The sequence below is a fragment of the Cryptomeria japonica genome, chromosome 2 (genome assembly GCF_030272615.1).
Source record: "Cryptomeria japonica chromosome 2, Sugi_1.0, whole genome shotgun sequence".
In the NCBI taxonomy this organism is placed as follows: Eukaryota; Viridiplantae; Streptophyta; class Pinopsida; order Cupressales; family Cupressaceae; genus Cryptomeria; species Cryptomeria japonica.
In genome coordinates this window covers 648,340,350-648,358,733 of record NC_081406.1, presented here as the reverse complement: position 1 = coordinate 648,358,733, position 18,384 = coordinate 648,340,350, and the positions used below count along the sequence as shown (strand labels likewise).

The window sequence follows — 18,384 nt, the reverse complement described above, 5'->3', positions numbered from 1 at the left end:
TTCTAAATTTATGTTTGAAAAATATTATTAAAAAAGTCTTAAAATTTTAAATAAAAATGTAAAAAATCTTAAATTTAATTAACTTTCTTAATTCATATTTAAAAATATTAAAGAATTCAATATTAAAAAACATTACGTATTTGAAAATATTTTAAATAAATATATTTTTGTATAAAATGAACTGTCATAAATATTGTTATGAAAATCTGACAAAGCATACTATAAGTATATATTTTAAAAATGATGAAATACAACTGAAAAGTGGACAAAGATCAGAGACCATTAAATTCCAAACTACAGGCCAGAACGATCAATTTCCATGGACGGATGAAATCTGGTTGGAGAATTTGAAGTTTCTTGAGCTGTATGGAAACAACAGAAAAAGCAAATGTTTGTGAAGAAGAAAGGGACGGAATAACTGCAAATTTCTCCAATCGGGTGGTGGAAAACCCTCTTTTTTAAAGAGTAGAGGAGAATTCAAGTCGATTCCATTTATCCACAGTAAGATTCCCGAGGAAGCTTGCCAACAAGACTTTCCCAACAAGACATGGACGTCATGTGCAGCGGCCCCACCAACTAAAAACAGAAATCAAAATAGAGAACTTTATTTCGCATTCGTAATAAATACTTAAAAACTCGCGCATATCTTGGTTTCCTGGAGAGCCGCAGAGTTACACCCTGCTGGCACACTCATCGATGAAATACCCAATACGGAGTACATACGGCAAGGGCTTTCTTTTAACCAGAGCTGTTTGGTTTTAACTCACGCGGTAACAAAAATAGCACTTCCGCCAACTCGACTTTGACGCCGGGGTTGACCTGCGGACGTGGCGGACAATTTGTTTGCTATTTTCATCTCTGCAATCTTCGGGGGACATTCTCGTATAATGACCCAGGCTGTTAAGCAGGTACTTGTATTTATGAATACCCAAAGAAAAAATTATTTTCCGGTTTTATATTTTTATCAGTTTGGATGAGCAGTAACTTGCTGCACACCCAAGCTGTTGGAAACCCTACCTGTAAGAGTTTGGCAGTAAAAATCTTGTTTTGCACGTCCAGCCCGATCTAAAGATCCAGAGAGAGGCATTGCATTTGCTGGATATGTAGTTGTAATGGTGGTGTTTTTGAGGGATGCGGGTATTCGAACCGGAGACGTGTTTGAGGGCGGGGGTTTTGAAGAAGCAGAGGATTTGAATGTGGATGATAGCGTGTGCTTGTAGGTGGAGGGAGATACAATGTCTGCGCCGGTTACGCCATATGACCGTCCGCGCAACAGGGTTTCGAATACGGTAAGGAGAGAATAATCTTAATCGTCCTTTTTCATTTTTAAAATTTTTTTCTGGTTTGTTATATACATGGATACATTTTTGGCGTCTGCAGTTTTTAGTGATGGATGTGGTGAAATGTAGTAGCTGATTGATTGGCGATTTGGCTATATTAGTCAATTTGGGCGTGGTTTCTGAATGTTCTAACTTTTTTTATTGAAACTGGATGCAATTTGAATTTAGGGACGATAAAATGTAGTAGTTTATCAATTGGTGATTTGGTAAACTTAGATAATTTAGACGGGGTTTCAGAAGATTGTTTTTTTGTTGTTGTTTGTTTATTTAGCTTTTTAAACTGTATGCATTTCGAACTGAGGAGCAATGAACCGTTCTAGTTTATCAATTGGCTATTCGGTTAAACTAATAACTTCGACTAGGTTTCAGAGAGCTTTTAATTTTGTTTGTTTGTTTGTTTATTTTATTGTGTGCATTGTAAATCTGGAACAATGAAATGCAGTAATTTATCAATTGGAGATTTGGCTAAATTACTGACATTAGACGGGTTTCGGAGTGAGGTGCCTCTAAATCTGTTTGCCTGCCTATTTATTTATTTTTATTGTATGTAATGCATGATTGTTGAAATTAGTGAAGTTATATGGGGCTTTAGAGTGCTAAAGTTTTTGGTTTGTTTCATTATTAATTGATTTATGTACCATATGCATTGTGAATTTAAGGTCGCTGAAATGTATCAGTTTATCAGTTGGTGGTTTGGTTAAATTAGTGAATTTAGACGGGGTTCATAGATTTTTTTCCTTTTTATTTGTTTAATTTTTTATTTAGTTTTTTACTGTATGTATTGCAAATCGAGGATGCTGAAATTTAGTAGTTTATCATTTGGTCATTTTGTTAAATTAATTCTCTTAGGAGGGGTTTCAAAGAGTTCTTAAGTTTTCTTGCATTATAATTTATATTGCCGTCTTTATCTGTGCAGGCATTGTGAGAATGGGTTCATTGTAATTTGTAATGTAGTAAAATATCAATTATCTGTTTAGTCAAATTAATCAATTTAAATGGGATTTCAGAGAGCGCTTAACTTTTATTTATTTTGTGTATGCATTGCAAATTCGGGGATGCAGAAATGTAGCAGTTTACCAATTTTTGATTTGGTTGAATTTAGATGGAGTTTTGGAGAACTCTTAATGTTTTGGTTTGAATTTTTAAATTATTTTTTGCTCCATGTTGTGTGAATTCGGGGATGTTGAAATGCAGATGTTTATCAATTGATTATCTATTTAAATCAATGCATTTAGACACATTTTCAAAGAGCTCCTAATTTTTTTGTTTGATTTTCTAGTTTATTATTTTACTGTGTTTGTTGTGTAATTTGTGCATACTGAAACCTGCTAATTACCAGTTGGTGATTTGATTAAATTATTTAAATTTTATACTATATGTTGTGGTCTTTGTTTTTTGTAAAATTTGTTGAATTTGGACATCATGATGTTTTATTGCTGTTGCCTGTGTGCATTTTGACTTGATTGATCTAATTACAAGCCTTTTAAAAAATATTTAATTCGATATTATTAAAAATAGTTTTTACAGATGCATTTTTGTCATAGAATTTTCTTTGTTCTTATTCCATCTGTAAGTTGATTTTTGCTGGCACAATTTCTTTTGGCAAAATGTCTTGTTGACTGCTATTTTGCATGCTGATTATTGTAGATAAGCCACGAGCCCTGCTGTTTTCTACATTATAAACTTAGTATTTTTACATCTATAGCTAGATCAAGTTTACCCAGCTTGTAATGATTTTAGAAGAAACTTCTGGATAAAACTGTGTATGAGAGAGAAATTGACATTTCAGGTCAAAAAATCTTCAGGATAAACTGATAATGTTTATCGCATTTTTTATGCATGAGCTTCTTGTTTCTTGCAAAGTATCAAGATTCTATTGGCTTTGGCCAACGATGTTCCAGCATCGTCGAACAAATATATGCATTATAAATTGTTACTAATACAATTATACAAGTGCAGATGATTGTCAGCAGCGTGAAAATGAATGACCATGCTTGAAGTAGCATTCAGAGTTTTTTAATATATATTAATAGATAATAAATGCTATTTTTTTATTAGAATGTCTGTACTGCAAGATGAGGTATTGCTACTAATTTGATGAAACTATAGTATGCTACAATTCTTCTTTGACTATTAGGCTTTGAGAGGAATAGCTTTCACAAGTTCAAATGCATTTTTCCTGTATTGAGCTCGTATAAGTTGAATATAAAGAAAACTCAAACTGTATTGGGTAATCTTGCTAATTTGTTGTGTTGAGAATTAAAAGCTTTTGCCTTTAATTGAGTAAAATTATAAGTATGCAACTGTTTTCCTTTGCTGCATGGTTTTATTCTACAAGAAGAAATTTGCTCTTTTGTCAATTAATATGGCAACTAAAATTGGCCTGTCATGTCAGATGCATGGATCAATTTGTTAGTGCTATTGCAGATGGTGAAAATGGTTGGATATCTTTTTAAATAAATATTTTACAACAAGCTGAAGTCTGTGTTAGATAGATTTTTGCCATATGGTTGATTTTTTTTTTCCTGAATATGTGGCAATGGTTTAGTTGAATCTGAGTTATTTGAGCATTATGTTGTCTTGAATGCAGGTTTTTAAGAGCGGACCACTTTTTATATCATCCAAAGGTATGTACTCAATTTCATGGTTGAGTGAACGTTTCTACATTTTTAGCAAAATGCTTCAATAGATGGGAAACAAATAAAAATAAATTTAGTACAACTGAGTTTCACTGGGGAAAGACTGCTTACGTAATAGCTAACCTAAATATTTTTTTACATCCAAAGATATGCTGTCAATTTCATAGTTCAGTTAAGGTTTCTCAGATCCTTAGAAAAATGTTTTAGTAGCTGGGAAATGGATAAAAATAAATGTAGCATGAATGAGCTAAATTGTGGAAAGGATGTTTGTATAGGAATTATCTTAAATATTTATTGATTTTTGAATTGGAGAAAACAAAGAGAAAACAATTGATACAAAAAGAAGAATTTATTTTAATGTCATGAATGAACAAAATAATTCAACAGAACTTAGAATTATGTTTGACAGTAATAGCAGGTAAAGTTGTGAGTGCATTGGCCACATTATGGTGCACCAAGAGGCCTTGTCAAGAGTGTAAAAGTTAGAAAAAGGTGAGCCCTAAAGAGTGTATGGTGCTTGCATTAGTGTTTATATCCACTAGAAGATGCAACAAATTATTAAATAACAAAGAGATGTTTCCTTAGAAGAAAAACAATGGGGAAGCTGGTATGTGTTAACTGCTAATTAAATTCTCGAGGCACACTCGTGAATATTGTGAAAGATGGAGAGCTTCCAATCAATCACGTTTATTATTATTGAAGCACACTCTAATGGTGACAGATTATCATTAGGAAGGAAAAAGGAGAGAGATATTTAACAATCATAACGTATCAAATTCCTTTATGAAGTTTGCAGAAATAAAAGGCAAGAGGGAAATTTTAATGTTGAAAGGTAGCAATATTTCCAGGAGTTTTAAGTGGAAAAATTCCCATAGAAACTGTTCTAGACTAAAAAGCAATATGTCTGTGTTTTTATGTTGAGATGATGTTTTTGTCCTTAACTGATGTATTATAAGTGCAAGGAAAGTAATCTTGAAATCAAATTTCAGACGAACTTTCTTATATAGGATTAATATTATGAATGAGAACTTTGTTTAGGATGGTGACTGCTAGGTCAATGCTTAGCTGCATTTTTAAATGTAAGACTGCCAGATTTCACAAAATTCTTGTAATATTCATGTATATGTTATCTACCCCATATGGAAACTTAGAAGCATCATCTCTGAAAAGAGTCTTTTATAAGCATCTCCAAACCACCTAAAAGATTTGCAGAATAAATAAGAGTGTTTCTTTTATTGAAATGTTTCTTTTGTCTGTCTGGAAAATCTACGATTGATGCCTAAGAGTAACAAGAGGTTGGAGTTAAGCTTGAATTTTTTCAGCAATATTAAGCTAAAGATAAAATTTGAATTTTCCCATGCATATGAAGGACAGTATGCATCAATATTCTCTCCTAGGAAAGACATGTCCATTGAGATGGTGCACATACATGTAATAAGCTTGACAACAAAATAAGGTTAAAGACATGATAATTCTATTGTAAATTTGTGTAATAGGAGAGAGCTTCTGGTAGATAACTGTGTGAAGATTTTTGAATCGAGGGAGTGTTGTCCGAAACACATCGATTCAAAAATATTTACACATTTATCTACCTGAAGCTCTCTACTATAATAAAAGAAGGTTGCAAGTTGAATAGAGGCAACGAGTACTGTCATGACAATAATATGCTATAATATGCTTTGTAATGACTTGTAAATATTTCCTATTAAACTATATGAATCACAGATAATTAAAATGTATAAAACAATAAACTGTTCTTATTGATGGGAGATGCTCTTGCCCTTGGTGAGGATGATTAATTCTTCAATGCCAGAGTCATCAGCTGCAAATAAAGTGGGGAAATGATTCTATCGTATTTCAGTGAAAGGAGCTTTTATCACATTTAAGTCAGACAGGACAAATGAGATGATAGATAAAACTCCAAAAGTCTTTATTGCAAGTAGACTATCGTGTTAATTCAGATTTGTTGTGATTGCTTCACCTAGAAAGTAACCCTATATTGTTTAATCCAGTTGTGTCACTAGTAATCCTGTTTTTATTTAGTTTTTAAAAAAAATTGATCCTGAAAGAAATATGAAGTACAAACTTTACTACTAACTTGAATGACAGTGGTTAATACCAAATTGCAAGCAGTGTATCCAAAGTGAAGACATCTTTGAAAACACTTCTTCTTACAAGTTCTTATTGACAGTGACAGTAAATAGCACAAAATTGTGTAATCTGTCAAGTGTGTTCGTCCATGACTTTCTTTCTGTGGAGCAAAGCCAAAAGAAGTGAAGCCTCTTATTGCATATCTGTATTTGCTAATAAGTTGCATATAAGCGTGCTACGTGTGGTCTAAGAACTGCAAATTATCAAATTATTAAACTTGTATGCTTCTCAAAATGTTTTTGGAATCATATCATAATACCATGAACATTGATTAGATTTTTCAGGTAAAAGCTCACATTGCTTCATTGAAACTATCATCTAATGGCATATATTGTCAGGAACATGTTAATCTATGGGACAACACACCAAAGTTGCAAAGCTTGGTGTAGTATTGCAAAAATACAATTATATATACTTTTTTAATATTTCAAGGAGATCTATTGGGGCCTTTAACCATGAATAAACAAGATACATAAAACCAGTTAAAGGCATTTAAGACTAAACCAGTAAAACAGCTAACCATAGGCGATAGAAAAACAAAGAAACAGCTAGCTACAAACTTAAGATAACAGTGTAAGGCCTTAATCAAGATTAGCTACTCCATCAGTCAACACTGCCATAAGAAGTGCCAAACCCCAGATACGGGTGCACCCATTACCCCATGAAACCAAACTACAGGACATTCCTTGCTCTCTGCTAGCTGAGGAAAGTTGACACCGTGAATTATCTCCCTTATCCAAGCCACCTTGCATATGTAACCTCCTAAAGAAAATAGAGTGTAAGCACTAGCCAACTCCAAATTTCCCCTCAAACAAGTAACCAACAGACTTATTGCAATCAACTTAAGTTAAACATACAAATCTTGTATGCCTTCTGGCTGACAGAACACAGCTAACACTTATTTAAAACCTTCATATCACCCAAGGTAGCAGTCTGATTAAATCACCATGAGAGCAGAGGATGAGTTGCTTAAATATTATAGCATGGGGCTATGGGATGATTCCTCTGAAAGCAAGAACTGTGAAATACATTCCCTAACAGCTCCATCTGACACCTTTTTCCCATGTTTCTTTACATATCTTGACAAATAAAATCTCTACTATGAACAACCCATCATTCCCCGGCCTGTGTTGCCCAAGATTGCATTTAACTAGACTCATAGCTACATGATGAGAACAGTAAAAAATCTCCTGAAGTCGTCTATCTGAAATAGCTGCCCAATAAGAAAAGATATTGGTTTTTAGAAGAATTACACTTAGGGGCCATTGCAGAGTAGAGGAAGTGTCTCACCAAACCAAAAGCCAATAGAATAAGCCCATCATAGAGATGATATGGAGGAAGCAAGACTAAATGACTGAAATCCTGTAACCACATTGAGCATGCCACCAGTGGTGATAACAGACTATAATTAGGAATAAAAGCCAAGAAATTAATATAGATAGTGGCCCAGGAAATCAATAGCCAACTACCAGCAAGTTTGTAAGTGGTAAGTATCAGAACAATGACATATGTCTTGATGCACTGACAGCTGAAAGACTCAAAAAAGACCTGGAAAGAACAGGGACTCTGAAATGCTTGCCAGTTCCTAAATACCACAATAGTTGGTGGAGGAAGCTAGGTCATATAGGCAAGTTGATAACCAAAAGAGCTTCAAGACCATTTCCCACAACCACATGGTTATCAAGGTTAGTTGAGAAAGGAGATTGCTGTTGGTATGTGGCGACTGATCATGCAAGGACTGTACACTCGTTGAGCGGAGGGGTCGGCCCGAAGGGCCGGTGTAATGGGGAGCCCAAAGGGCTCTCCCCAAAATTTTCTCTTACGTGTACATGGAAAAGATTACAAGAATATTCTTTTAGGGTTAGGGTTAATTTTAGCCGACTTTGTATGTTGCCCTAAAAATTGCATGTTATAAGTGGCTGGAATGTAAAAGGCATTGTAATAGTGTTGTACTGTTTTATTGGATAATAAGAAAAGATTGGACGGTTGTGTTCTGTGGATGTAGCCCTTCTTGGGTGAACACGTTAAATCTCTGTGTTATTTGCGTTATGTATTTTTCTTCATCTTTGTTAATTCATGTCTGCATGTAACTTTTAATTTGTGTTTGCTCCGGATCTGCCTAAACCCTAACAATTGCTCTGTCCCAACTTTAGCTGACAAATCGGCTGCCTTGTTGCATCAATGGAAGCAATGCCTAAATAGAATATCATCAAGAAACTTATACACATCAGGAGCCTCATCCAACAAAATTTTTGCCTTCAATATCAGACATGACATCTTGGAAAGCCCTAAAATAGCCACAGAAGAATCTCCCCCTCAATAATGAGCTTCTTATATCCAACATCCTCGGCCATTGCAAGACCTAAAACAGCTGTCCATTCTGTCTCATTGTTAGTATGAGTATCCAAGAAAGGATCCACCCTCCGCAAAACCTCCCATGTCATTGCAATTTTACACTCCAGCTGCTGCAGCCCCCTGGGTAACCCCTAGAAGCACTACTGAAATTAAGTTTACAAAAACTGATAGGAGACTTCCTCCAGCATGCCTTTTCCAAACATTCTAGGTCTATTGGCCCTTTAACAGGGGAAGCAAAACTATTAATCTATCCATAAACATTTAGGATTCAAAAAAATGGTCTTGTTAGCATATTTTGAACAATGGTGGCAAAAAAAAAACTGAATGCAGAAACGCATGTATTTGAAGTTCTGTAGCATATTTTGAACAATGGCGGCAAAAAAAAGCTGAATGCAGAAAGGCATGCATCTGAAGTTCTGTACATGACAAATCTCTCAGATGATAAGTGGACTAACTGTCTTCGAATAAAGATAGCATATTCACAACTGAATGCACTACATATTCAATACATAAGTGCCAAACAGAAGGTTAATATATGCCAAAAGAGGATGAACTGGTGAACTGGTGAACTGGTTTATCTTCTGGGGGTTAATGATAAGATGGCTGCATCATGATAATTGTTACCATTGGGACTTAGTAGTAGGAATCGCATTGGTGCCGAGGTTGGCATCAGAGTCAGCAGACTCAGCACTGACAGGCAGATGTTGTAGGGAAGCTCTTGATAGTGTTGAAATCAATGGGTCTTGTATGCACATCAAATTTCAATAGCTAATAAGAAGTATCAAAAGGAGTTGTTGGAGAAACAACTATGTGCTCATAAAAGTAGAATTGAATTTGTATTGGTTACATCATATTGAAGATATATATAAGCATGAATTAGTATTACCAAAAGGCATATCAGTTGTATTTATTTGCAATGTGGTATAAAATTGAAGGTTGAACGTAAAGAAGGAAGTAATGAGTTAATACTCCCTGAATGATTGAATAAGTATTTTTGTAGAGAGTGTGGCAATTGCAGATTTGATAAAGACAAGTGGTGCTGTAAAAGACCAAAAATTGGCCTGTAAAGAAGACAAAGGTTTGCAGATGTTTCCTGACAAAAGCTTGAGCAACTATACTTTCTCAGGAGTAGGTTTTCTGGTATTAGAAGGTTGCTGGTCTAGAATTAACATTTCAAGGCAAGATATAGCTAAGAAGGAAAGAGTTTTTGGTAGCTATCAAGTAGCAAGGGAACGGTGAGGAATGCACAAGGGGATACTGTTGAGGTCAAGTTGCAGTAATGGTACCTACCTGCAGTTTGTGCTTTCTAATGTCAGATAATCAGAAGGTAGTTTTTCTTAGTTCACATTATGGTAATATCAAGTGTCTACTGAAGTAAGAGGGTACATGTATCTCAGAGATTTCCTTTTATGCTATTTTAGAGACAAATCTGTTTTGACACTTCAATTTTGTTGTTGAGCCTTAAATGGAATGTTCCTGGGTCTTTAGGTAGCTTAAAAGATGCTTTGTTCCAGACATCCAGTGGTTGAACAAATAAATTTATCCAGACAGATAGTAAGTGATGTCTCTCGTGAGGTAAGATCTATTACTTCAATTCATATAAAGAGAATAACAACATGCAAAGCCTGGAATGCCATGAAAATATCAAATTCTCTCTATTCTGCTAACAAATTGGCATAAAATAGCCTGTCATTCCAAGCATGGCCTCAATTCTGTCCTTTGTCTTACATTTCTTAATCACACATTCTTGAAATATGATAACAAAAGGATAAATAACTTGTTTTCTTGTTAACCACAACAATAAATATAACATAGGCAACCATGATGGCCACACAACTTAGCATTTACGATAACTCAGCTAATCCTACTTTGAATCACAATTTCCTTTTAAAGTGGCTAACCTAACCTAACTCTTTGCGGTATAGTGCACCTAAAGTCCAAAGCCCTTAGGAATGAATTAGACCTACACTGTTAGTTGTGCTCCTTTACTCTGAATGCATTTAAACACTGTTTGGCGGACAATACATTGTGTCCAGCAGATCTTTGGCTTTGAATGGCAGGACAAAACAGGGTAACCTATGACCTCCAACAATGTCTTCAGCAGCCTCTCTCAGCACAAGAGAGTCATTTGGTGACATTATTATCTCGTGCATGAGGGACTATTTAGAGGTTGAGGTTGTTGAGACTCTCTTGCTGCTACAGAGACCCTTGCATAGTTAATGTCAGTAGATTTCCACAATCCATTAGTCTAAATATGTGTATGCTTCTGGATTCGATTGTGTGATGCAAAAAAACTCACACAATTTAATCCAGAAGCATACACATATTTAGACTAATGGATTGTGGAAATCTACTGACATTGATTAACACCCTTCATGGGAGGGAATTGTGGTTCAAATCCAAACCTTGCATAGTTGTTATTTTGTATTCTCTATTGTGGCTCTTGTAGCCTGGGTTGTAATCTGTTCTTGTTTTTAATAAATTTTAGTTTTAAGAGCTTTAGGTTTACTGTTTGGTATAAATACTCTGGCATCTGCCTATTTTGTTTTATAGCTGCCTTAGTTACTTTCTTTGGAGGTAAGATTTTTTCTTGGTACATTCCTTATTCATCGGTATTTTGATTGGTTGTACTTTGGACTTTAATTGGCTACCTTTGGTCATACAATTTATTTTTGATTTTTTTACCATTCTAGAACACCCATCTCCTACTTTATGGTTTGGCTAGGTAAATGCTTGCTTTCTTTGTTGCCCTTTTGAATGAAATGGAACAATCGTTGTCTGGATCTCCATTTAAGTTTGCATGTAAGAATATTACTGAAGTTTTGAAGTAGAAATGTGTCTCTTGTGGCTAATCCATTGTATATGTTACTGAGTGGTTTCAGTCAGAAATGTCTTATAAGTAATGATTGGAATCTTGCACACCTATTCAGCTGTTAAGAACTTTACATTTCACAATGCAATTGTGTATTGCTTTGATTTGTTTCTGAAATTTCATTTCCATCCATTTTGTTCTGTTGTAAAAAGTTTATCATGATTGTTTATACTTCGCAAATAATCTTGTGCTGTTAACTGGAAAGCAACTGTTGCTTTTACGAAGGTTCCTGGATTTGCATCTTTATGCAAAGCAGGTTATATAAAATATGCTGTTGTGAAGCCATTACAATCTGATATTTGTTATATGTCAAGAATGATTGATAAGAACATTAACTAAATTAACTTCTGATATATATGCAGGGTTAGGGTGGAAATCGTGGAAAAAGCGGTGGTTTATTCTTACGCGAACATCTTTGGTCTTTTTTAAGAATGATCCTGTAAGTTGAAAAGAAAGGTTTTCGGTTGAATTTTTAACTTAAGGAAGACTTGTGTTCACTGTTTTATAATTTTCAAACTAAATCACACTGTCAATTCTCAATAGATGATTTATGGAGGGTGATTGCCATCTAGAAACAAGTTTTTCCTTGTGTTTGGAAGTACTGATTATGCTTAGGGAAAAAAAACCAAGCAGATCTTTTTAAAGTACGAAGTAAACGTCAAATGCAATGACAGGAGGAGAGTTCTTATGCTGTCTTACAAGGCCTGAGTATGGTGTAACAAGTGTTTTTTGGTTTATTAATGAGTTGAGCTGTCCTTAATTGTTTAGTTACCATATCAGACTATCACCTGCTTGTCATAAATGGTTACACTTATTTTTGAGTCTTTATCAGGTTGAAACCATTGCCCATTTAATCTAACTACTTTTCTAACTTACCAGATCAATATGATATTTGATGTTGGTAGGAATATCTCCTTCTGCAAAAACATGTGTAATATCCCTTGTGGTGTGTTTTATATCAACACGAGATCAAGTGAAATATAACACCTTTAGTCATCATGGGAGTTGCTTGACAGGAAATCCAAAATTTAGTGTGTTTTCTGCAGGGTAAGTTGCTTTCATGTGTAGCATGAACAATCAAACTCAGGCTTGGGCCAACACCTTCTGGAGAGCTATGATTATATGAGTAAAAATGTTGAAATTCATGAGAGGATAGTTATAGTAGAACTTAAGTGATCTGTTTTTCACTTTTTATGTAATTTGACAGTTCCAGACAAACTTCTAGCAGTCAGAGAGAAACATCTTCAGAATTAGAAATGTGCTTTGAAACCTCTACATTTAACAGCCATTGCAAACTAATCTATTTCCTATTTCTTCTGTCAAGGTGCAATCAATACACAGATAAATGTATGGATAAGAATCTTATATAAGATGGAAAGGTAACCTAAGGAAATCCAGCAGCTGCTGAAGACCTTAAGAGCTAGAAGTAAACACAATGGAAAAGGAAAGGAGGCTCAAATGTCTGAGATATACAGGGCAACATCTACAGGAATTTTGGAGAGTTGCTTCAAATGACTTGTAGATAAAAATTCCAAATGAGATGTGCTGAATCCATATTAGGTTGGTGGACATTGTAAGGATTAGTGTGTCTGGCGTGCAACAGTAAGTATTTTAAGAAATGTGCTTATCGGTCCGTCGTGATATGTGGAGACCATGAAGAGCTTTTTGCTTATTTGATCTGGCATTCAATGCTTGCTATATAATTAAAAAGATTCACTCCCAGCTTGTTTGAATCTTTATGATTTAAACTTTTAGGCCTTACTCTCTTGGTATGGTGATATTCATATCTCAGTTTAATGACTTCAGAACTTTTTATTAATGTTATAACTGTTGGTCAACAAAATCTTATTTGGTAGTATGATGAGGTGTGTTTGGGCTGTTGTCTCCTCCTCTTGTAGATACTATTTTGTCATCTGTGAGATAGGAAATGTGATTTCCCTATGTCTAGATAATGCAACCTCCTAGATCCTCTCCATAAATCACTATTTACTTTTTGGCAGTATACCTGAGAAGAAAGCCTAGTTGCTCGATGTTGAACTTGAAACCTAGGTCTATTTTGTTAATATGCTTTATGATGGTCTCTAATGGTTTGTCTTCTATTATTTTGTAAGGATGTCATAAAAGCTATTAAAATTTTAATTGACAAAGTAGTGGCAATTAATCACTTGTCTTTCCCATTGAAGATTTGTTTGATAAGGTCGTTTCCAAGGACTTCCCTCTCTTAGGATCTCACTTGCAAATTATTATCAAATAAAAGTATTAACATCTAAAAGTAATACAATGTTTGGAAAATAGTCGCAAATATGCTTATAGTGATGAATCTGGAACCAGTAACGTAGGCATCTTTGAGAGGGCAACATCCGTGAGAGCAGAACTTTATTGGAAAATATGATCACAGGATGATCTTTTTTAGCGCAACATCAATATAAAGGCTTCACAAGGAGAAATTTATAAGGTATAGCCAATGTGGGATAATTCTACCCACTTGATAGAAACACATTGCATTTTTATGACTTCATGTGATGCCTCTGTCATGATCTTCACTGCACCTATCTTCTTGCATAGTAGGTTATCCTTTCTAATTGTTTTTGTAGTGTTTGTAATATGTGTCATTATCTTCTTGACATGTTTAGGGTTTTATCTGACTTGGGTTCATCCTGCTTGTGAGATAGATTCATTTATCTTTGTGCTTTTGATTTCAGTTTAGTTAGTCCCCTCCAGTTGGAACTCCTTATTGCCTTCTTATGTTATTTCTAGTTGTACCCTAAAATTCTATTGACATATTTTGTCTGTTTTTGGACATTAATATACTTTCTGTCACTGTCATATGAAGATTTGAGGATGTCTAGACATGTGCCTAGGACATGGACATTTATTAAATTTTAGGGGATTACAGGGGAATGTGTTAAAATTACATTTTTGTTGTTGCAATAACTAGACAAAAAAGAATTATGAATTGATCATGGAAGAATAATAGTACCATGTAGCATCAGTAAATTATAGTATAAAATACACACTATTCGACTTCTTATGTCATAATCTCATCATTTGATATAACAGATTCTTCAAAAAAGAACAAAAGTTAGGATTACTAATATCATTCAACATTGGCAAGTATTGCAAGCACTTATCACTTAAATAATAGTCAGTTAATTTGGATGGTCTACACATATATCTATTAGTAGGCCAATCGAATCCTATGTTGCATCTACTAGAAAGCAGTGCACTGTAGGAGGAAAAATTCTCTGTTATTTTTAATGCAACAAGGTACAATTTATTAATTTGCTAAGTAAACCTTAATTAGAGTAAAAGGCCACACCTGCATGGCCAAAAAATTATCGTGTGTTCTTATACATGTATAATTCTATTGGCTGAATAGCATCCAATGGTGATTCAATATGACTTGCACAGAGCAGTGTAAGTGAAGAATCTAGTTGGCTAACATACGTATGGAGACAATTCATCAATTTTATGTTATTTTTAATCAATTCCCACCATACCCCATTTTTTAATTGTGAATTTAAAATCAAATTGCTTTCACTCTATTTTTTTATTGGGTTTTGGGACTTCGGAAGTGGAACAATTTATATTTTTCTTCTATTGAATGTTTTAAGGTTATTTGATATGACCTTGTGTTTAGAAGACACTTGCACACAAAACTGGATTTTTAAATATCTTTTTGACCTTTGTTGGAGTCTCATCAATGCAGATGCTCCAATGATATAGGGAATGAGTCTCCTTGAAATAGCTATGTAGGAAGTCTCCATAGAGCCCCTGTTATAGAAAACGCAGAGCCCCTGTATAGAAAACACATTATAAAGGGCAGGATACACCTATTCCTGAAATGCTTGCCCTTATTTGGACATGCGAAGGAGGTGAGGAATTTTTCAAATCTTGGGCATGCAAACTTCTTCTGTAAAGACATCTCTGTGTGTTTGGGACAATTGCCCTTGTTACTCTATTCTTTCTTGCTTTGGTCAAGACGTTAATACTTATTTGGTGTAGACTGTAATCATATATGATGAGAATTCCAGTCCAATTGAAGATCATTAAGCACTTTCCCATTTGTTTTTCAATTTAGGTGTCATATAGATTTATTATTTAATGGCTGGCTGTGTCAAATGTTTGTTAATTTTTTTGAATGAATAACTGACAGTTTTGTTTTCTTTTTCCATTGTTTACTCTGTTCAGAGTGCTCTTCCTCAGAAAGGCGGAGAAGTGAATTTAACTCTGGGGGGGATTGACCTCAATAATTCAGGAAGGTAGAATAACAGCCATTTGTCATCTTGATAATATCTTGCAGTGTATCTTCTGTTTTATTTTTGTTCAGAACTTATTATTTTAAAGAAATTCTTAGTCCATGTTTCTATGCATAAAACCTGCAGTGTGATTGTTCGAGAAGATAAGAAGTTATTGACTGTACTTTTTCCAGATGGACGTGATGGACGAGCCTTCACACTTAAGGTTTTTTGTTTGTGTCACCTATTTCATACTATTGGTTAACTGAAAATTTTATATAATGGCCCTATTGATTCTATAATTTATAATGCTATTAGGTTGCGTTAACATTTACTTTAGACTTATTGAAAGGTGCATTTATTGTTCATAACCATTCAGGCAGAGACTTTAGAAGATCTGTTTGAATGGAAGACAGCACTAGAACATGCTTTAGCTCAGGCACCCAATGCAGCCCTTGTTATGGGTCAGAATGGTATATTTCGAAATGACTCTGCTGATGCAATAGATGGATCTGGAGAACATTGTAAGTTATTGGGACAGCTTTTAAATTTAGAAGCTCCTAAGTTTCAGCTCTTTTTCTGTATATTGTGTTAAAAATAAAATATAATTACAGAAGAGGTCTGCCATCTTATGCTGTCATATTTAATTTGATTTAACACAGTAAGTTGTGATGTTTTTCTACAGTATGTCAAATTAAACATATGTGTTGTTTCAAGTATATAATTGTTTATAACCAAGGCAGTCCCTTCCAAACAAAGAAAGTGGTGTATAAAGTGAATCCTTACCGTTATTTCTCTGTTCTATGCAGGGAGGGACAGGCGGCCTGTGAAGTCTTTAGTTGTGGGTAGGCCAATTCTTCTTGCATTGGAGGATATTGATGGAAGTCCTTCCTTCCTGGAGAAAGCTTTATGCTTCATTGAGCAATATGGTAAAATGTTTCAACTGTTCTATGTTTTTTTTGTGTAGTTGTGTCATCTTTGGTGCAGCTACATGAAGTTTTTGCATACAATACAATCATTCATTTGAAAGGAAATCTAGTAGTTCAAGACTTCAATTAGTTAGCTTTTTATTGCTACCATTTTAGCTGTTGGTATTTTTCACAAACATTAGTTGAGGTTTGTCATGGGAAATTAACTGTAATTTGTCATGATATGAAATCTCCCTCTTATCTCCCAATTACTTTAATATGAATGAGGCACATTTGAGTTGTAAAAACATATTCTTCTTTCTCTATCTAAATTTGCATTCTGAATCTGTTGCATGTGCAATTGGAATCAAATTTAATGTTCTGTAAAGGCCTTTTTTATTCCTCTATTTTATTGGGTAAGGTTTACAAATATGGCTCAAATGAGAAACCGATTTATACAAAGTGTAACAAAATAGAAGCTCACTTGAGCAGCAATTTACAAACACCACTTGTAGCAACAGAAGCAAGAAACAAGATTACCAAAATGTAGCAGCTAACCAGGAGCAAAAGGTTTACATGAAAATCTCTAGGACACAATATAGAAAGACCATCACAGTACAAACAACAGTAGGTCGCTTGCCATTCCCTTCTGCTTTAGATTTCTATCTTTTGTTAATGCCATCTAAAAATTGAGTAACCTGATTCTCAGCAACCTTTATTTGGAAATCCACGTATTCCTGTAGCTAACTGTCTGGATACACTTTGACAGGAACATGAGTTGGAGCAGAAGTAGCTTAACCACTGGCCATGTCGTCACTAGTAGAATGTGAGTAGTGATCAGGAGGGATCTCATTAGACACAGGTTTCTTTACATGGCACTCATCAGCTCCATATTTGATATTAGACATCAGGATGATTAAGTCTTTTGTAGCATTCTAGAGTTTTAATCTTCTGAGTAGACTGAGATGCAAGGAGCCACTGTCTGCAACAATGAAATTGTGACATCTCTATAGAAGCTAGCAAGTTCCCTCTTTTAACCTTGAAATGCATTTATTTCCTTCAAGCCAAATAAGCCAAAGAATTCAGAAGTGAACAAAAACCATAGTTTAGATAACAATCTAGATTAATACTCATCACATATTGTAACACCAAACAATGTATCTCATCAATAAATATTAATGTTGCACTCTTCAAGAAGTCAGAAAACAATCCCAGACCTTTTTAGACCATGGACAATCATAAAACAAGTGACAAATAGTTGTAACACTATCACAGACCAAACAAGCATTAGAATTAGAGACTAAGAAGAACCAACAAGAAGCTTTTGTTGATACCTGACATATAGGGTGCATGCAACTGCTGATGCATGGGCGTTTAAACCAGCATAGCCACCCACTAATTCAGATTTAATAACTTTGAGTTTAGTCTCCTACAGACTCACAGCCTGGTGACAGGGCTACAATGACTCAGAGAAAAATTCGGAATATGATATTTACAATATTTTGTAGCCATATCACTCAGTATAAGGGTTCAGCTGCAGCTGGTAGCTCTGCCACCAAAGGATATTGTTCACTCAGAAACTTGATGCAGTCAACAGCCACAATCTAGAAATGATTTAGCAGTTAATAAGTCTGTCAGGGGCTGTCAGGATTACTGTAGACATAGAAATGTCTTGCCAAAAAATGAGATGGGGCTTGATTTGTAACAGTTGCCACAGTCTATCATAGACTATATTTACATGGTTGTTAAATCCCATGACCAGATCAGTAGCACCCATCAATGAAGAAAGCTCAAAAATGAAATCCAACTATGCAAATTTGAATGCCTAGCAAGGGAAGACAATTTCTGTGGGTCCCACAGAATCAGCTAGCAAAGAAGCCA

At 34.8% G+C, this 18,384-nt stretch overlaps 1 protein-coding gene across 3 annotated transcripts in view; it reads left to right on the top strand.

Moving 5' to 3' along the window:
• The first annotated feature begins 282 nt into the window (after positions 1 to 282).
• The window catches only part of LOC131054658 (rho GTPase-activating protein 7), a 62,539-nt gene continuing 44,437 nt past the window's right edge, over positions 283 to 18,384 (top strand). For 2 of the 3 annotated variants that reach the window (XM_057989226.2, XM_057989212.2), the window contains exons 1-8: positions 283 to 908; positions 1,060 to 1,289; positions 3,931 to 3,967; positions 11,720 to 11,796; positions 15,549 to 15,619; positions 15,743 to 15,821; positions 15,975 to 16,119; positions 16,405 to 16,524. In XM_057989226.2, coding sequence (XP_057845209.2) covers positions 1,236 to 1,289; positions 3,931 to 3,967; positions 11,720 to 11,796; positions 15,549 to 15,619; positions 15,743 to 15,821; positions 15,975 to 16,119; positions 16,405 to 16,524 — 583 coding nt within the window. In that variant the 5' untranslated portion in view covers positions 283 to 908; positions 1,060 to 1,235. The other variant, XM_057989220.2, reaches the window with a different exon arrangement.